The sequence below is a fragment of the Mirounga angustirostris genome, unplaced genomic scaffold, assembly GCF_029215605.1.
Source record: "Mirounga angustirostris isolate CCGP_5_RB_7025 unplaced genomic scaffold, mMirAng1.0.hap1 SCAF_9, whole genome shotgun sequence".
NCBI classification, from domain to species: Eukaryota; Metazoa; Chordata; class Mammalia; order Carnivora; family Phocidae; genus Mirounga; species Mirounga angustirostris.
In genome coordinates this window covers 138,740,709-138,761,405 of record NW_026991717.1, presented here as the reverse complement: position 1 = coordinate 138,761,405, position 20,697 = coordinate 138,740,709, and the positions used below count along the sequence as shown (strand labels likewise).

The following is a 20,697-nucleotide window of genomic DNA, read 5'->3' as shown; positions in this document are numbered from 1 at the left end:
GCCCTGTCTCCTTCATTCAGCTTCCTGCAGGGGAAACCCTTCTTTCCTTCTGCCCACTCTCGTGGAATTGCGTGGAAGAGGAGAGGTCTCCCCAGGCGTCAGGATAGGGGGTGGTTGAAGCTGCCTTTTGCCTCTCTTTTCTCAATCTGCATGGACCTGACATTTGCTGAGACCTGGATCCACACTGGGCTTAGGGAGGATGCCACGGGGCTGCTTTGTGGAAGGTTCTCTCAGGTGGCATTGAAAGCACCAAAGAGCTCTTGCTTCCGTGAGAAGAGCTCCCAAACGTCTAATTGCGTCCACCCACAGAGTTCAGATCTGAGGTTCGGTGACTGATTTTATCCTTGTAGAAATAAGAGAAACGGAACCATCACTGGAGTTAGGTGTGACTACCCACAGCTAGTTAACCCTGCTGTCCCTTTTAATATACACTTAAGAAGTAAAGCCAAATATAATCTTAGTCATATTTTAGGTGGAAAATTTTAATTGCATGCTATTTTTTTATCAGCTTAAACCAGGTACAACTTCTGAATTTTGTATTTTGCCCTTCCTGATACTATAGAACCATTAATAAGTCACTGAACTACCGTATATATTTTTGAAATTAACAAGTACATATTATAGCAGGCTGTAAATTGTTTAAAATACAGTATTTAGGAGTCATTTTTAAGGACTGAGCCACTCTCCTTTTAGTATATTTAAATGCCTCTTTGAAGGTGATTATTAAATGTGTTCAACTTGATTTCCTCATAAAAGTCTGTGTAGGTGGAGGTGAGTGTTTTTTAGAAAATAAAGATCTGATTTTGGAAAGTGTTTGGTGTTTGTGTCTTAGAGGCCATTTGTGTGTTCTAATCCTTTTTTTTTTTTTTTTTCTTCCCCCTTAGAGGGTTTTGAATCTTTCCTCAGGTTGAATACAGTTCCTTCTGAGAATTATTTTAGGAAATGCCTCTCTCTCTGTATGTGGGAGCATTTATCTTTGGTTTGGTTTATTTTAAAAATGCTTTCTGTTAGATGTTAAAAAGAAAACAAACTTTAAGTCAAATGCATTTTGTTCGTGTGCAGAGCTGTTGCAAAGCTGTTTCCCATACTAGATGTTTCTGAATTAGGAATTCACATAATAACGAAGTCTGCTTATTTTGGTTCTCCACAAAGGTTTGTTGTATGAGCTTAAAATAAGGCTGCAGCTGATCCGTGTAACACATATTAACTGTTGATTTAGTTTAAGTGCACGTCTGTATCTCTCATTTCTGATCAACCCCAACAATCGGCATGCCGTACTGCAGCCATCTTCTTTTACACTTTATTAAATCTCTGTCAATTATAAATACCAAGGTTTTACATTAATGTCAAGATAGTGCATCAAAAATTCATGGAATATGTGACTTTTTCCAAGGGTATTTAATACTTAATGCATTTGTGTCATTTTTCTTTCCAGAGATATTGACAGGTTTTATTAAGTGTTTGTTAGGGAGATTTCATTTTTATCAAGGGACTATAAAGAGAAGCTGCATGCTAAATCAATTTTTTAAAGCCAGAATATTGTTCATTTTTTTCATCTTCAAACTCTTGTAATCCATAGGTTTTATTTAAATTTCCTCTCGGTTTATTTTTGTTTTATGTGAGTGATAGTTCAAGACAGAACTTTAATAAGGATCAAATATGCTGACTGTAGTGGTTTTTAATTTCCTTAAGCATAGCTACCAGACCCATGCAATATGGTAAATTCTTCAAAATGTCATACTTACATATTTAGCAATATTACTTCTTTTTATTGAAGCCAAACAAGCGATTTTAGATATTAATCTTTCCCAAACACAGTGATTATTTTGTACTAGATACAATATTACTGTGTCTCATCTGGAATACCTCCTTTTGGCAGAAAAGGGAACGGAAGAGGACTTCACTGGGTTGCCTGTTCACATAAGGAAACAGGAGTCCTCTTTTAAAAGTAAGCTCTTCAGGGCTTCAAGACTGATTATGAGCTTCACCAACTGTTTATTTCTCCAACTTCAAATATTTATAATGCTCAAAAAAGTAAAAATATCAATCATTTAAAAATCTGCAGAAAAATCTGTGGCTAGTTTCTAACCCTGTCTTTATGGGGTGGGGGTGGGGAGGGAGTTAATGCTTTGGCAGATCCCAGACTTGCCCCTGACACTGCCGGATGGCCCTCCTCACCCATCCCAGGTACATCTATGTCTCGGAAACGAGTCACAGCGAAAGCTAATTGGCCACAAAGAATAAGCTTTCTGTTCTAATTTACTTTTTTATTTTTTTTTAAAGATTTTATTTATTTATTTGACAGACAGACACAGCGAGAAAGGGAACACAAGCAGGGGGAGTGGGGGAGGGAGAAGCAGGCTTCCCGCTGAGCAGAGGGCCTAACGTGGGGCTCGATCCCAGAACCCTGGGATCATGACCTGAGCCGAAGGCAGACACTTAACCGGCTGAGTGACCGAGGCTCCCCTACTTTTTTAGAGTACAACTTAGGAATGTCTTCTCTTGGAGAAGATATGTCATGATAAACAAAACCTTGATCAGATTTTGCTTTATAAGGTGAGGAATGTTTATCCTGCCTTTAATGGATGACCTTAAAGACTTTTCATCCAAGAACATTTTAGGAACTTTCAAATAACTTTGGGTTAATATTAAAATTTTTGCAAGATGTATTTTTAAGCCTTAACTTGGTCTTCAGCAGGAAAAAGACTTGGTGTTTAAAAAAAAAAAAATCATTGGGTCCAGAGCTTCAGGAGTGTTTGAAACCGGTATTTTTCTTATTCTTGTTCATTTTTTCAGGATATGTGAAATTACTTCTTTTCAAAGTTAAATGTTTTTCACACGCAAATCATTTTCAGTATTTCAATGGTTCAAGATCCTTGTAGAACTATTGTACAATACTTTTAAGAGGTAGGGTAGGTGTTTTTTTTTTTTTGGAATCCAAATTTTGCTTGAGTAAAGCTGAAACAGTAGCTATTCTAGTAGATAAACCCTAGATTGGGTTTACTGTAAGTTGCTTTGTAGGCCTTACCCTGGGAAGGAATTCAGGAATTGAGGAACTCTGCGGCTCTGCCTGTTCTACCCTGAGGCCAGTAGGTGGCGATAGTGCCACAGTGGTGAGAGCCCTGTTGAAATGGCAGTTATTTGCCTTTCTCCACAGTGTCAAATTGTGCCTCAGCATAACGGTTAAGTGCATGTGTTCTGTGGCAGAATAGCTTTTTATACCAGAATTACATACAGGAGGCACACCCTAATTTTTAAGCATATAGGAACAATTATTTCTAACAGATTTTGCAAATATTACATAACCCTACAGCCAAATAATCATCAAAATTAATCTGAGGAAAGCATTTGCATATTTTTTCCCCCTGAGTTGTCTTTACGACTTCACCAGGACTATGAGCATGAACTTCTGTTTTCGGTAAGAAAGGTATATAAATAGGAGGAAGGGAAACATTTTGGAGAGTTAGTTTTCCATCTTTTTGGCCCTTGAGGAGGTTACCTTGTTTGAGTACGGTTGCAGAGTCCACAGCTGTGTCAGGGTCCTGCAATGGTGGAAGGTCGTTGCTCAAGTCATTTTGACATTCAGCATTCCAGTTTTGAAAATTGTCATCCTTTCTTCTATTCAGTAAGTCAGACTTTTTTTGGGAGGGTGGGTCAGATTCTTAATACCTATGGGATTGAGTGTTGGAATTTACCAACTCTCTAAATACCATAGTGCATTCCACAGTTTAAATGAATTAAAGTACTTTAAAATAGCAAAAACAACAATGCTTCCCACGTCCTAGAGTTTGAAATGCGGTGGCGTGTGCGCCATCCTGCCCCCGTCCGCCGTGGCGCAGATGTGAAGTGTCACTGATCGTAAGTGATAGAGGGTTTCGGCAGGCGAGGTCCTTGCTGTGCTGCTTCTTACCGGCACAGTGGTTCTGGTTTTGTGGAGGGACAGTTCTTACCTGCTGAATTTGTACTTTTATAAGGAAAAACCTGAACACTGTTACGGCTAAGTTTTATTAACGGTAAATGGACAGCATCTTTAGGCTCTTAGGACATGGCCTTCCATTTCATTCATTACAAAAAGAGTTTGGAAAGAACCTTCAAGCCCTGGGATTCTCGCATCATCGCTGGGGTTGACCAAAGCATCGGATTTTTTTTTTTTCTTTTTTTAACAGAGAAAATCCCGATCTGCCACCAGCAGCTGGAAGAGTCCTCTGGGCAATATGTCATTTTATATATTGACTTGAGACATACCTTCTTTAATTTCATTTATGTTCCTGCAACATTTCAAACTTACACACACATTATGTTTTGACTTTTAATCCTAAGGGTTAAAACCGGGTGAAGAATTAGAGGAGAGAGCGGGCACCTGGGAGCTAACACCCAACTGGCAGCCTTTTGTAGTATATAATTTGCCTAAAATTGCGCACTGAGCACAAGCTTTTGTTTTCTAATTGATTTACGGTTTGAGCCACTTTTACCTCATCCCCTACTGTCCTGCGCGTGGTGCCAGCAAGTACATTACGGGGAGCGATGATAAATGGCCGTGCACTTGTGATGCTAATGCTCCAGGATACAAACTGCATGCTACACAGAGCTCCACGCATCGGCAGCGGCGCGGAGACCGGACCGCGGGGTCTCGTCGCGTCTTTGGGATGGCCGTTTGCTCACTTGGTCACTCGCTGCCGTCTCTGTCAGACCGGAATTGAAACCGAAGATTAAAATTATGCTGTTACAGCTTATAATTTCTTAACTGAGACAAAGTTTTTGAGCGCTGGAAAGGTCCGGGGGGGGGGGGGTCGTTGTGCTGAGAGAATAGGGAATGGATAAAATGTTCTCATAAGTGTGACGTTTGGGACATCGTTACCAAATGTTCTTTTGTCCAGAGGGGGAAAAATGTAGTCCGATTTAAATAGGCCATTCTCTGTTTTATCTTTGTCTTGTTTGTAAAATTTATTATTTCACAAAACTCTCTTGATTTTCTGTACTTGAGCCGCATTTACTACGTATATGATTCATTTGCACATAAGTTGATTTCCATCCAAATGATTTAAGTCAGAGATAAATGAAAGAACCTTCAATTTATTAGAGTGCCTTTAATTGCTCCTTTTATCGATATAAGACGAGATTTGAAATGTATTCATGAGGGATATGCAGCTTGTGGGTAGAAGGGTTCGAGGAAGGCCAGGACAGACCCCTAACTTCGGAGGCTCCCGGTTTCAGTTTGCATCAGATTCTCAGAGCGTGGGTGTGCCCACCTTTGGTTAAGTCAGTCCACCTTAAATTTTATTTTTGTGTGGTGTCTGTGGGTTCTGGTATCGAAATATGAAGAAGCAGATTTATGGCGGCTGCTGGGCACAACAAATTAAGTTGACAGTGATGTATGAGAGCATAATAGCACGATGATCCCTCAGTAGCGCGGCTGGACGCCTCCTGCTTCATTTGGCTCTTGTTAGGATCTGTTAGGCAGCTAAATAATGAAATTCTGCTGACTGATTTCTGTTTTCCCTTCTTCTCTTTTCACGTCTGCTTTCTGAAACTTCTAATTCCCAGACCCATCCTCACGCCAACAAACTGCCGTTGAAGGATGCTTTCACTTATGAGGACTACAGGTTGGTGGGGGTGGGGTGGGGTGTGGGGTGTGTGTGTGTGTGTGTGTGTTGGGGTGTGGCGGGGGATGGTTGTGGGGTGTGTGTGTGTTTACATCTTTGGTGTGTGTTGTGTATTGTGTGTGTTGGGGGGGTGGTTTCTGAGTGATCTGGGGATCTTGGAAGTGGGAAGTACTTCAGTAAGAAGTGATCTGCTGTGACCAGTTAAAGCCCCCAGACAGGTAGTCCTGCAGAAGTTATAATGGACAGCTGGGGTAAGGATCAGCATTTTAATAACCACACAGAAATTGCCTTCACCTGTAGTGGTGGGATTAGCCAAGGTGGCCAGGTGATAGTGGAGATTAACTTTCACGTGGGGTGGTCATGAGGACTTTTCCCCCTTTTTAAATAGACTATTTTAGTGTAAAGTGGGGATTTCTATAAAAATTTAAATTCAGTTAATTAACATATAGTGTATTATTAGTGTCAGAGGTAGAGTTCAATGATTCTTCAGTTGCGTATAACACCCAGTGCTCATTACATCACGTGCCCTCCTTAATGCCCATCACCCGGTTACCCCATCCCCCCACCCACCTCCTTTCCAGCAACCCTCGGTTTGTTTCCTATGATTAAGAGTCTTTTATGGTTTGTCTCCCTCTTTGATTTCATCTTATTTTATTTTTCCTTTCCTTTCCCTATGCTCCTCTGTTTTGTTTCTTAAATTACACATATGAGTGAAATCATGTAATTTTTTTTTAAACAAAAAGATTTAATTGACTGCACAATGTAATAAAAAATAACATGCCACATTTTGTTGAGTTCTTAGAGGGTTTCTGGTCAGAAAGGAGTTATGTTGTTTGCCTTTCACTGAGGTTTCATACAGGTGCAGAGTTAGCATTTGGGTAGGAGAAGGTGGTGTGGGCTCGGGGCGGGGGGGGGGGGGTCCCGGCTGAAGCCTGGAGGCCTGGAGATCTCTGTCCCCGGCCCTCCTTCCAGACTCTCCGTCTCCCTGGATGGAACATCCCCCCTTTATCCTCACCCCTGGGTTTTCTCTGTCTCCTTTTCCCTCCCAGTTTCCCCTTCCTCCCCTCAGCCCTAGATTTAATTTTAAATGATGATGAAGAAGGCCAATCATCACCTGTGGTACTTAGGATAAGGTTTTGAACACTGGTGAGACGTCAGACAAACCAGAGTTTCTCGTGGAGGTCTCACTGCACTGGGCTCTGAAATGTGCCTACCGTAGTTCACCTCTTTTCTGATCGTTACAGGTGGGCAGTCTCTTCTGTTATGACTCGACAAAACCAAATTCCCACGGAGGACGGTTCCCGGGTGACCCTGGCGCTGATTCCTTTATGGGACATGTGCAATCACACCAACGGCCTGGTAACGCCCCCTCTGCGTTGTGTTTAATCCGGGGAGCTGTGGTGAATAAGCTTTAGAGTGGACATTCCACCTACAAATCCTGCCCCCTTGCTGCCTCCCTCCAGAGGGAGCAGGCAGAACCAAGCCGAGCCACCCCTCCGACCTCCCACAGAGAGAAGCTGGTGTTTTTCTCTCTCTGCGTTTGCTGAATCCTAAAAACCAGGAACTTGAATCTCATTCCACTTTCAGAAACCACAGTGAACTGCATTTATTTGCTAAGCCCTAATTCCAGCCTAAACATTCATTTTCTTATCTTATTGAACCACAGACTAAACCAAAGTTTTTTTTCTTACTGTCTTAAAATACTGATTTATTGAAGGAAAAAAAAAACACCTTTCTTCTTTTTCCTTTTCTGTTCCTTGTTTTCTCTTTGCTGACTACATTCCCGGCCATTACGTTCTCTGACTGCTCGCTGTTCCCTTTCCCTTCACCTGACACACTGCCACATCCTTGGCCCCGCTTCTTAACCTGCTTTTGTTCAGGAGCTGGTGCTGGTTTCCCTGGTGCTGGGGCAGGAGGAGGCGCTCTGGGGCGTTTGGCTCCTGGCCTCGCATGCAGGGTTGGCGTGGGAAGCACCGGGTAGGAGACACTAAGAAAATAAGGAAATTTGAGGGTGATTGTTAATTACGACATGTGAAAGGAGGAAGCCACGGAAGCTGGCTCCCTGTTCCTCAGCGTTCTTTGGATTCCCGGCAACGGTGGAGGTTGACGCGCTCTCTGTGCTGAGGGGGTTGTCTGAGCAAGATTTCCTGATACCCGTACACAGAAATAGGATCAACTTCAGAATATTTTGAATTTTTAAGCATTATAACTGGAATACCAGCTTGGTTACTTTTTTGTTCATCTTTTCTCAACATCAGCTCCCTTTGTTATTATTAGCAGTACTATAAACGGGCTTAAAAAATGCTGTAAATGAGTGTTTCACATCCAACCCCACGAAACGGCCAGAACACATGTAACACGTGCCAAACACTTGAAGTTGGAATACCCTGGTGCTAATTTGGAAAGGTGTAGCAACAAGCATACTCTTAACTTGTGGAGAACGAAGAGTTCCCCTCTTACAATTATATTTCTGTCTTAGTTTAGATATGCTTAATTTAATTAGCCATAGTAAGGAGCAGTATATTTTATTTACTTTCATTCTTTGTTTTTTTTTTTTTCTCCTTTCAGAGCTATCTTAACACTGATTACAAGATCGAAGTTCTAAAATTTTTCAAAAAGGTTTTAATACTTGACTATAGTATTTTTCTTTTTGCTTCACTGGATTAGATCATTGGTTCTCAAACGTGATTGATCATTAGAGTTCATTGTTTTATATCGCAAATTTAAAAAAGTCCATACTCTATTGTAAACAAGCAAAAACAGTTAAACAGAGGCCTCTGCGGGAATAAAATGTGGAGGTTCCCTTCTCCTCCAGCACCCTGCCAGCACCCTGCCAGCACCCGGCCCTGCCCGTGGCCCGGGTCCCTCTGCACAACACCCTCCAGGTACATGGTTAATGGTTTTGTGCAACTCTTTCTCTCCTTTGTGTGCATTTGCGCCCTCACACCTTTATATACACACTGGTTTTTGTGTTGCTTTCATGTAAATCGGATTAAACTATTCACTCTTTTCCCTCTAGGAGTAAAAAACAAAAAGTTAGTGCATCTCAAAATAAAAATAATGCATTGGTGACAACCACGAATGCTGTGTTTTCTCTAGCGCTGTTCATAAAGTCTGCATCCCACCCCAGAGCTGGCGAAGCATTGCTAGCCTTTAGAAGGTTTCTACAAGATGCTGGTGCTTTTTCTTATAGTGGTCGTTTTCCCTGAATACTTAACTCCACACCTTGGTTGAACCATTTTCCGTTGTAATTATAAGACTTCAAGGGAGATTGCGTCTGGTAGAATTTGAGAATCTATTTTAACACTATGAAGTTGTATATCACATGTATTAACAGTTAATCTCTTTTTAAAAATAAGGTCCTTGAAATTAAGGCTTGGCTTTTCAGACAGCCGATTTTCTGTTTTGTGTGTGTCTATCTTGACAGTCGTTGTCTGTCTGTTCTGACTACCACCGAGGGAGTAGGTAGAAATTTGTAACCCGGCAACGCTGTGCTTCTGACAAAAACCTGCTTCTGGGAGCAGAGATGGGAGAGCCGAGCCTACAGCAGTAATTCCAGACCAGGAGCGGCAGGGAACTAGGGGAGAAGGGAAAAGGCTGGGTTGGTCCCTGGGCCAGAGATGGTGGCATGTGTGAGCCCATTTCCTAGCCACTTGGAGAAACAGATTCAGACAAGTTCATGGACATCATATTAAATTCTAAGATAAGATGTATCTTTAAATTCTGCGTGACTGGTTCAGAATTAATGTAAGCAGCAGTTTTCCTTTCTTGAGCTGGTTCGGTTTGTGCAGAGGACACTGCCAAGTGGTTTATAGGCCACTGTGTCCGTTCCAGTAGGTAAAGCATGTTGAAGTAACCAGCCCTTGTATTTGAGAGCATAACTCTCCTGGAAATTTAAGCAGAATTGAGAGAGGCTCTTTTTCAAGGTCTTTCTGGTTGAGTATTAAAACATCTAAAACATTTAGATTTATACAAGGCTTCCAGTCTCAAAGTGAAAGCCCAGGTTTTTATAAGTAACAGACAAGGCTCCCTGCTTAACTTGTCCCCACTATACTCCCAGCACACACAGGTCTGGGACCCTGGGCTTCCTCAGACACCAGCACACACTCACCTCTGGGCCTTTGCATGGGCTGTTCCTGCTGCCTGAAACACTGTCTGCAAGACCACTTACACACTTCCTCAAGGAAGGCTGCTCTGGGTGCCCTGTGTAACATCGCCCCATGCCTCCCCTTCCGTGAGCCTCCCTTCCCGGCCTGTTGTCTACCTCCCGTGTTTCTACCTAATTATTTTTGTTTCTTGTTTGGCCCTTTCCTGCCCCTCTTGCTTCCCTGCCTGCCCTCCTGCTATCTGCGCCTCCTGCCGGGTCCCGGGTAAACATGGCTGCGGAGCTGCAGACTTTCAGGGCAGGGAGCTCTCAGGCAGTTCCTGTTCTGTCCTTGTCACCAGAATCATGTTTTGGGGTCAGAACAGCGATTTTGACAGTGGGCAGGAACTTCCCAGGGCTGATCCTATCAAGTGTTGAAACTGTCCTGTGAGCGGAGATGTGCCAGATTCCTGGGAGCTGCAATTCATTTGTTGTCGCTTTTGTGTCTCTGTTGGCTTTGCAGAGCAGAAGCATGAGGGATTTCTAGGTAGACGGTTCATAGGCCATTGGTTCTGGGGATACTGGGTTTAAGGATGATCGTCACATTGCCCTCCATCCTAAAAATGCCATTCCCTGGATTCGGAAGTAAGTTTTTGGATCCAAGCTGTTGATACCTTTATGAGCAAGTAGCACTTGCAGCGGTCTGGAGTGGTGATTCTCAGGACATGCAGTTTCAGACAATCAAAGAGACTGGGGAGGCTGCTCTGAGGGGTGGACTTCTAAGAAGGAGCTTTTTTTTTTTTTTTTTTTTAATTTATTTGACAGCGAGAGAGGGAACACAAGCTGGGGGAGTGGGAGAGGGAGAAGCAGGCCTCCCACTGAGGGGAGAGCCTGATGCGGGGCTCAGTGCCAGGACCCTGGGATCATGACCTGTGCCGAAGGCAGATGCTTAACCCCTGAGTCACCCAGGCGCCCCAGAAGGAGCTTTTAATATAAATTGGGGACCCCGTTCCTTACCCTGGTGGTTCATGCATCAAGTAAATATTATCAAAGGGTTTCAGGTGTCAGGTACAGAGTGCTCAGCGCTGGGGACACAGGTGAAAAGGGAGCTCCAGGTCTGGCTGGTGGGGCAGGTGTTAGATGAGGGGTGACAACACAGGGACTCTGGGAGTGCAGGGTGGTTGGGTAGGATAAGGGCAGGCACCCCTAAAGAAGCCGGGGCTCAGACAAAACAGGTGCAAAAGGTAGTTCTAGGCACAAGGGAGCTGGAGCAGAGACCGGTGTGGCGGGCGATAGCAGGTCAAGAGGCCGAAGGGAGACATGGGCCTCCTCATAAATTGGCCGTGCTCAAGAATTTGGATTTTTTCCTATGGGTAGAGTGGAGGGCCACCAAAAGGTTTTAAACAGGAGGTCGACACTGTAGTGTCACTAGAGATGCAGGAAGGACAGTGAGGAATTGGAAGCCGGTCAGAAGGTTTTTGCAAACGGTAAGGACCTCGGCCACGCAGGGCAATGACGAGGAAGGAAAGAACCCAGAGGATAATTTAGGAGTTCAAGTGCTGACCTGCAGTGGCACCAGGAATATCTCTGTGCCTTGTGCATCGAGACATGGACTTGCCTGGCCCCCCAGGACAGGAGAGATTGGGGAGAGATGCAGGCTTCTGGTGTAGGGAGCGGGCTTAGAGATGCTAACAGCCTAGCACGCAGCTGAAAATGGATAGGCTACAGCTCAGTTATTTTATTTTCCCTTCGCTTATCTGAAAGTTCCAATTTCTCTAATTTCAGGGTAAAATATGTACATAATCTAGAAACAGGCTTTTCTTTTTCCCTGATTCTTTATCCAACGGAAGACACACTTTCATTTCTTGGTGGCCAAACGTAGCTGCCATTCAGCTAGAGTTCTCCAGGAGACCCTGCTTCTGTCTGTGGGGCTTGGTTTGGGACAAGTGACTATGCTTGAGGCCAGCGAGTGATAATCTGTACACTGTATTTTCCTAATAGTTAGGTCCTTTACTCGAGGTGCAGAATCTTGTATAAGAATCTCTGGTATAAACAGGATTAATGGAAATAACCAAGCAGTTCTCTGTCGGTTTAGTAAAGCATGCAGAGTGCAGTACCTTTGGGTATCTTTTATCTTCTAATTGCCGAAAAAGACCCTCATGAGTGAGGGGACCGCAGACCTTGGTGCTCACAGTTGTCACCCTCTCCCCCGCCTAGATCACCACCGGCTACAACCTGGAAGATGATCGCTGTGAGTGTGTCGCTCTGCGGGACTTCCGGGCGGGAGAGCAGGTAGGCGGCATAAGGTCGGCTGGCCAGTGGGCAGGGGGTTAATACTGCGTGGATCAGGGTGAGAGGGTATTTAACTCAGAAAAGTGGGGGATTTGTATTTAGGACTGGTTAGGGAACACATCTTGAGACCCAAAGCTGTAAGAAACATACTGTGCTTTGGGTCCACAAAGAAAAAAGATGTGAAGGCACTTACTTGCACAGTTGACCTAATATTTGTGATCCTGTCAACTGAAAATAAACTTTGTGTTATGACAGTAGAACACAGTTTTCGATTACATAATCCGCATTGTTCTCTCTCTTTTTCTGTTGATTAGAACCTTGTTTATAAAGAGGCTGTTTATTTAAATGGCAAAAACAAGGGGACTGGGAGCCGTGGATCTTACATATCCACTTTAATCCGTGAATTTTTCTCTCATAACCTGGGTGGGGGCAGGGTCAGGCCTTTCAGTACATTTGAAAATGCGCATCTTTGAATGCCTCCTTTCTGCCTATTGGGCTTATGACCAAGCAGTTAACCCCCAAAAGCAGAACTGACGTCAGCCGTTGACGCACCGTTGACGTTCCAACTGAGACAAAACCAACTAACGAAGTGCTGATCGGCCCTTCCTTCAGAAGAGTTAGAAACCCTCCTGCTAGGTGCCGAATTGCCACAGGACCTGGAAATGAGTGTCTTGACAGACATTGTCTGAGATCTTGTTCCAGGGGAGACTCTTGTATTAGAAGGAGAGGGGGGATGGTCGCCAGTTGTCAGCCGTACGTACTAGTCTCGCTGTCCCAGGGACGGGGAGGAGGCAGGGAGCGCTGTGGCCCGGGCTCCTCTGAGAGGCAGGCAGGCCCACGCGGCAGCGGGAATAGACAGCCTCTGTCACCCGGCTCAGTCCGGGCAGCTGGGGCGTTGCGGGATTGCAGGGGAGACGTGTAGTCACTGTAGAGCTGTCGTGTGACCCTAGTGGAAAGGACAGTTGAACATAGGGGAACTGATCCTTTGCCCTGCTCTGTATTGAGAATGATGTTGAATTTCTTTTATATCCCTTTATTTTTTTCTTTACTGCATCTCAGATTTACATTTTTTATGGCACTCGGTCAAATGCAGAGTTTGTGATCCACAGTGGTTTTTTCTTTGACAATAATTCACACGACAGAGTGAAAATAAAGCTGGGAGTCAGTAAGAGTGACCGGCTGTACGCCATGAAGGCTGAGGTCCTGGCCCGCGCCGGCATCCCCACGTACGTACGGAAACACTCACCTCTTTCCTGTGTCCCTTAAAGTATTTTCAGTTGTGCAGTGTTTAGTTGGTGCGTTAATACAACTTCTCTAGAGTGGTTTGTCTTCATGTCTTTGTCGCTGCTACACAGCAGGTTTAAACAGAGATGCATGGAGACTTAGCAGTGTTTTCAGATAAATAGCATTTTGTCGTTGGGAGCACTCACGGTCCGTTCCAGGGGACACGGCCTGAGCTCCTCATTAAGTTAAATAAATACTGTGGATCATTGGTGTCTTTCACCTTGAAAAGGTTAATGACCCGGATCAATTTGTTTCATTTAATTCTTTGCCACCATTAGTTTCTGTAATGAAGTCATGATCCCCATTCAAGAATTTCTGGCGAAATTCTTCGCGATTTTCTTGCATTTGAGGTGCAAAATGATAAAGAAGACAAGAATTATGATTTATTAGTTCTCCGGGGAATGGAGGAACCGTTCTTAATGAAAATGGATTATCCAGACCTGTTTTTATTGAACTTGTCAATATTTGATTAATGATTAAAATGTGAACTCAACATAAATTATTGTTAACAGTTTTTGAGAACCACGGGCACACTTAATTCTCTGAGTATGTCGTGTGCACCCTGAGGTGAAGGCTTTTAGACGCTGGACAGCTGGACAGCCGGCAGTCACTACTGTCCTCTCCGGGAAGCCCGCCGTCCTGTGCTTCCCAGGCATCCAAGGCAGTACTTGTAGGGCTCAGGCGAGGGGTGGGCGCCCCTTGAGGATGACCCACCCTGCAGAGTATAGAGTGAAGGGATCTCGCTTGCCGGGAGCAGGTGCCCAGGCAGGGGGACTAATGCTGTTCCCACTTTTGTCAGTTCCAGTGTGTTTGCGCTGCATTTTACCGAGCCACCGGTCTCTGCGCAGCTCCTGGCTTTTCTCCGTGTGTTCTGCATGACCGAAGGTAAATGATTTCCGGGGGAAAAAAAAGATGTTGACTTTTTAAAAAATTCATGAAGTGTAAATCATAGATTTAGATTAAAGATTCAGATTAAAGATACAATTGTTTATTTAAAACTAGAGCACTTTTTGGGGAGAGGGGAGAAGGCACTATTGGAAACCGAAGTGGATCTGTTTGACCCTGGAAATGTTTTATTAAATTCTTGATGTGTTGTCAATATTCATCTGTAATAAACAACTGATTCCCTACTGGGTTGGAAGATAACTTAAAACATCTGGGGTTGTCTGCATGAAAATTCTGCGTTTGTAGAGGGGCGTCTTTGCTGTGCTCGCTCCGCAGACAGCCTCCTCTCACTCGCGCCGTGCTGACGTGTGAGTGCCCCCTGACGTCACGTGGTCAGCGTGGCATACGTGAGCCACAGGACTTCACTGGGCAGCTGACTCTGCGTTCCAGATCTGAAACTGCTGGCAAGCTTTTTAATGTCAGGCATCCTGTTAGAGTCATTAACGCTGCAAACAGAATCTGTTTACATCACAAAATGTTCTTGTCTGCAGCCTCTGATTTCGGGTACAGAAAGTGTTAAATGTATGTATTGAGCATCTACTTTTATGTTTACTTAAGACAAGACATTTGGGGTTTCTTATACTGAGATTTGACCTATTGTGGTTGTGTTTTCATTTTTTGTCTGAAAATGTACCCCCCCGTCCCAATCCCATGGTCCTGAGGTTTCACGTTTACTTTTTTTTTAAGTTTTTATTTAAATTCCAATTAGTTAATGTATAGTGTAATATGTACAATATGGGAATCATATATCCCCTGTGCTGATCACAAGTGCACTCCCTTAATCCCCATCACCTATTTCCCCCATCTCCCTCCCCCCACCTCCCCTCTGGTAACCATCATTGTGTTTCTATAGAGTTTAAAGGTTTTTTTTTTTTATTTATTTGGCAGAGAGAGGCACAGCGATAGAGGGAACACAAGCAGGGGGAGTAGGAGAGGGAGAAGCAGGCTTCCCGCTGAGCAGGGAGCCCGATGTGGGGCTTGATCCTAGGATCCTGAGACCATGACCTGAGCCGAAGGCAGACGCTTAACGACTGAGCCACCCAGGCACCCCTGTTCTATAGAGTTTAGAGTCTATTTCTTGGTTTGTCTGTTTCTCTTGTTTCCCTTTTGCTCATTTGTCTTGTTTCTTAAATTCCACATATGAGTGAGATCATATGGTATTTGTCTTTCTCTGACTGACTTATTTTGCCTAGCATTATACTTTTTATCTCTATCCGCATCGTTGCAAATGGCAAGAGTTCATTCTTTTTGGTGGCTGAGTAATATTCCATTGTATGTATATAACACAGTTTCTTTATCCATTCGTCAGTCAGTGGACATTTGGTCTCTTTCCCCATATTTTGGCTATTGTAGATAATGCTGCAATATACATCGGGGTGCCTATATCCGTTTGAATTAGTATTTTTGTATTCTTTGGTAATACCTAGTAGTGTGATTGCTGGATCATAGGGTAGCTCTATTTTTAACTTTCTGAGAAACCTCCATACTGTTTTCCAGAGTGGCCTCACCAGCTTGCATTCCCACCAACAGTGTAGGAGGGTTCCCCTTTCTCCGCATCCCCGCCAACATCTGTCGTTTCCTGACTTGTTAATTTTAGCCGTTCTGACTGGTGTGAGGTGGTATCTCATTGTGGTTTTGATTTGCATTGCCCTGATGATGAGTGATATCGAACATCTTTTCCTGTGTTTGTCGGCCATTTGTATGTCTTCTCTGGAAAACTGTCTATTCATGTCTTCTACCCATTTTTTAATTGGAATATTTGTTTTTTGGGTGTTGAGTTTGTTAAGTTCTTTATGTATTTTGGATACTAACTCTTTATCAGGTACGTCATTTGCAAATATCTTTTTCCATTTAGTAGGTTGCCTTTTAGTTTTGTTGATTGTTTCCTTTGCTGTGCAAAAGCTTTTTATTTTGATGTAGTCCCAATAGTTCATTTTTGCTTTGGTTTCCCTTGTCTCAGGAGACATACCTAGTCCTTCAGCTGATGTCAAAGAGGTTGCTGCCTGTGTTCTTCTCTAGGATTTTAATGGTTTTCTGTCTTATATTTAGGTCTTTAATAAGCCATTTTGAGTTTATTTTTGTGTATGGTGTAAGAAAGTGGTCCAGTTTCATTCTTCTGCATGTTGCTGTCCGGTTTTCCCAACACCATTTGTTAAAGAGACTGTCTTTTTCCATTGGATATTCTTTCTTGCTTGGTCAAAATTAATTGACCATATAATTGTGGGTTCATTTCTGGGTTTTCTGTTCTGTTCCATTGATCTGTGTGTCTTTTTTTATGCCAGTACTATGCTGTTTTGATTACTGCTACTTTGTAGTATAACTTAAAGTCCAGAATTGTGACGACTCCAGCTTTGTTTTTCTTTTTCAAGATTGCTTTGGCTGTTCGGGGTCTTTTGTAGTTCCATACAAATTTTAGGATTGTTTGTTCTAGCTCTTGTGAAAAATGCTATTGGTATTTTGATCGTGATTGCACTAAATGTGTGGATTGCTTTGGGTAGTATAGACATTTTAACAATCTTTGTTCTTCCGATACATGAACATGAAATGTCTTTCCATTTCTTTGTGTCTTCCTCAATTTCTTTCATAAGTGTTCTGTAGTTTAATTTAGAGTACAAATCATTTACCTCTTTGGTTAGGTTTATTCCTAAGTATCTTACTGTTTTTGGTGCAGTTGTAAGTGGGATTGATTGCCTAATTTCTCTTTCTGTTGCTTCATTATTGGTGTATAGAAATGCAACAGATTTCTGTATATTGATTTTGTATCCTGCAACTGAAATCGTTTATCAGTTCTAGCAGTTTTTTGGTGGAGTCTTTTGGGTTTTCTATATATAGTATCATGTCTTCTGCTAATAGTGAAAGTTTGACTTCTTCTTTGCTGATTTGGATGCCTTTTATTTCTTTTTGTTGTGTGATTGCTGTGGCTAGGACTTCGGTACTATGTTAAATAACAATGGTGAGAGTGGACATCTCTGTCTTGTTCCTGACCATACTGGAAAACCTCTCAGTTTTTCCCCATTGAGGGTGATATTAGCTGTGGGTCTTTCATATATGGCCTTTATTATGTTGAGGTATGCTCCCTCTAGACCTATTACTTTGTGGAGGGATTTTTATCATGAATAGATGTTGTACTTTGTCAGATGCTTTTTCTGCATCTATGGGGAGGATCATATGGTTCGTATACTTTCTTTTATTAATGTGGTGTATTGTTGATTGGTTTGTGAGTATTGAACCACCCCTGCAGCCCAGGAATAAATCCCACTTGATCATGGTGAATAATTCTTTTAATGTACTGTTGGATTCGATCTGCTAGTGTTTTATTGAGAATTTTTGCATCCATGTTCATCAGGGATATTGGCCCGTAGTTCTCTTTTTTTGTGGTGTCTTTATTTGATTTTGTTATCAGGGTAATGCTGGCCTCATAGAATGAATTTGGAAGCTTTCCTTCCTTTTATATTTTTTGAATAGTTTGAGAGTAGGTATTAACTCTTCTTTACATGGTTGGTAGAAGTTGCCTGTGAAGCCATCTGGCTCTGGACTTTTGTTTGTTGGGAGATTTTTGATTACTGGTTCAATTTCTTTGCTGGTAATTGGTCTGTTCAAATTTTCTGTTTCTTCCTGTTTCCATTTTGGTAGTTCATATGTGTCTAGGAATTTATCCATTTCTTCCAAATTATCCAATTTGTTGGCCTGTAATTTTTTATAATATTCTCTTAAGATTGTTTGTATTTCTGGGGTATTGGTTGCTATTTCTCCTCTCTCGTTTGTGATTTTACTTACTTGGGTCCTTTCTCTTTTCGGTACGTCTGGCTAGAGGTTTATCGGTTTTATTAATTTTTTCAAACCACCGGCTCCCAGTTTCATTGATCTGTTCTATTGTGTTTTTTTTTAGTTTCTATGTCATTTATTTCTGCTCTGATCTTTATGATTCCCTTCCTTGAGGTTTCACTTGTAATTGTGTGTGTGTGTTTGCTGTTGTAAACTACCGTAAATCCTGTGATCCTGTGCAAACCAGATTGGGTAGGAAGAAGTGAGTAAGTGAGTTACCATCTAGTTGAGCAGACAGATAAGCACTTCTCCGAAGGAAGCTCCCCCAGCAGCAGGGAAGAGGCGGTTTGGTCTGCAGAGGCAGAGCCTACTGGGCTCTGTTGTCCTTGGCCCCCCTGTCCTCTTGTCTGGCTGCAGGAGAAATGCTGTCCGGTCCAGGGTTTGACATCAGGGTGGAGGTGGTAGAGACAGTCCCCAGACCCAGGCAGTGTAGACACCAGCTGCTGGAACCCACAGAGCTGTGAGATGGCACTTGCCCCTTCTGAGCAGCCACATTGCTGTAGACTCACTGCCCCTCAAGTTAGCGCTTCCGGCTAGTTTGTACTTTGGTCGTGGCTCGAGTTAAGGGTTTCCTGTGGGCTTTTCTTGCATACGATGCAGAGGTAGAACACTGAAGGTCACAGTTCATAGCCTGTAGGAATTTGTAACAAGAGACGACAGTGATACTGATCCCTGTCACTGTGCCAGTGCTCAGTGTGGGGCGGACTTCGTGCTCATTCTCATCAGGCTTGTGAGGCATAGGGATTCCCACGTGACTGACGTGGAAACTCCAGTTCGAAGAGCAGGAGTAACGTGGCCCTCAGCTGGCAGGTGATGGCCCCACGTCAGGACCCAGCTCTGCTCATCCAGAGCCTGCGTCCCAGGCATCCCACGTGGCTCCTGCTGGTTTACAAAGAACAAGATTCGTGGAAGAGATCCTAGTAGTCCAGGGGTCTGGACGAACCAGCGTTCAACACGGAGCCAGGTTGAGGAGCTAGGGCACTGGTCACTGTCTGGGGTGACCCCACATGTACTCCCGTGGTGGCCGGGTGAAGGCACAGAGCCCCGGTGGGGACTCAGAGGATCTGTCAGGGCTTTGTTAGCTGCAGGCAAGCAGGGGAAAGGGCCTACTCACGAAGCCTCTGGTCACATGGTGACACGGCCTCATGTCCCCTTTCGCCCCCCCTTGGTGGTTTCATGTTCCCAGTAGAGTGAATAAGCCCAGTTTCACTGTTAAAAGTAGCAGAGAGAGAAGGCTCTGCTTCTGCCCCTTAGCTTTTCAACGTTGAGGGCAGACCCTGGGCGGGTTTAGGAAGAAAACAAAACCAGTGACCTTAGTGAGGGCTTCTGAAAAGAAATCTCTACCACTCAGGAAGCATGTTTTAAATTTTCAGCACTTTATACAAAGAACATAAACTATAGGATCCAAAATATAAAAACCCTGAATTTTATCATGATCTTTTGCTATCAAATGCCACCTAGTAAATTTCTTTTTTGAACATTAGATTAACTTCTTTTTTCCTTAAAAAACAAACTGCCTGAATCATTTTAGGTCTGCTGATTCTCTTTAGTGTCTCTTTAGTCATAGAAAGATAATTTGTCGTGTCAAGACAATTGATGTATTCTTCTTTGAATTCCTCTAACTAATACTAATAAAAGTTTGGTTTGCTGGCAGCAGATTCTTCAGTTTGAATTGTAAATAGTGACAGCTGTGGGGCATTTTGCTCTGAAAGAGATACTGTCTCATAATTACATAAGAAGTTGGGGTGTATTTCTTGAGCATGAATAGGATCAGCATGTTTGGGTCTCTTGAAGATAATGTGCCGGGAGCTGAAATGCTCAGAGCAGTTGCTGCATCCTTTCCTTTTCTTAAATATACTTGAAGGTAATTGAGTTGTTCACTTATGCTTATTTGTAATTTCTGTTTAAATTCCTGACAAGTGAGGGAAAAAGGCACATTTTTCATTAAGATTTTTATAGTCCATTTTTCTTATTTCTTTCGTTTTGTGGTTTATGTGTTGTAAGAGGAGATAAATAGCTTTGTCAGGTCTATTGCTGCCATGAGCACCAATCTGATTTAAATTTAGAAGGGCCACTGGATTGTTGTGCTGTCACCCGTGTGTACTATTTACATTGTTCACCTGAACGTCTTTTTGACCCCGTTGGTGTGACTGAGCGCGTGGTTTGCCAGAAGGCTGTCGTCAGAATAAGGGACGTGTCCCTGTAGATTTGTCCTTAAAACGTATCTTGTGAAACTGTCTCAAAGCTCTCAGTGTCCCTCATAAAAGCAACGAGAGATGGAGGGCTGTGCCGAGGCTTGGTCTGGACTCCCAATCAGGAAGGCTGGTGTGACTTACTCTGGAGAGCCTAGCCTGGCCTGGCCCAGCCCATCGATCCCGGGGAGCTTTTCACCACAGGCGGGTGACGTCGCTGGGGAAGATCTTTTCCAAGGTGGGCTGCTTGTTAAAATGAGAAGCCGTGCTGTTTCCTCCCTCACAGATGGCTGTTTGTATTTCTGCAGAAGAATTGAAGGAGCATTTGCTGGGAGATAATGCTCTCGACAGAATCTTCACTTTGGGTAATTCTGAATATCCCGTTAGCTGGGACAATGAGGTCAGACTTTGGACATTTCTTGAAGATCGAGCCTCGCTTCTTTTAAAAACATACAAAACAACTGTTGAGGTA

General features: G+C 43.3%; 1 protein-coding gene across 9 annotated transcripts in view; it reads left to right on the top strand.

Annotated features, from left to right (window-relative positions):
- Nucleotides 1-20,697, top strand: part of SETD3 (SET domain containing 3, actin N3(tau)-histidine methyltransferase) — a 79,525-nt gene that overhangs the window by 56,832 nt on the left and 1,996 nt on the right. For 3 of the 9 annotated variants that reach the window (XM_064571551.1, XM_045901502.3, XM_064571548.1), the window contains exons 7-12: nt 5,545-5,603; nt 6,848-6,962; nt 11,905-11,979; nt 13,039-13,205; nt 14,063-14,148; nt 20,534-20,694. In XM_064571551.1, coding sequence (XP_064427621.1) covers nt 5,545-5,603; nt 6,848-6,962; nt 11,905-11,979; nt 13,039-13,205; nt 14,063-14,148; nt 20,534-20,694 — 663 coding nt within the window. Of the gene's footprint in view, nt 1-5,544; nt 5,604-6,847; nt 6,963-8,171; nt 8,489-11,904; nt 11,980-13,038; nt 13,206-14,062; nt 14,149-20,511; nt 20,695-20,697 lie in introns of those variants that run through there. The other 6 variants (XR_010405310.1, XR_010405311.1, XM_064571550.1 and 3 more) reach the window with 6 other exon arrangements.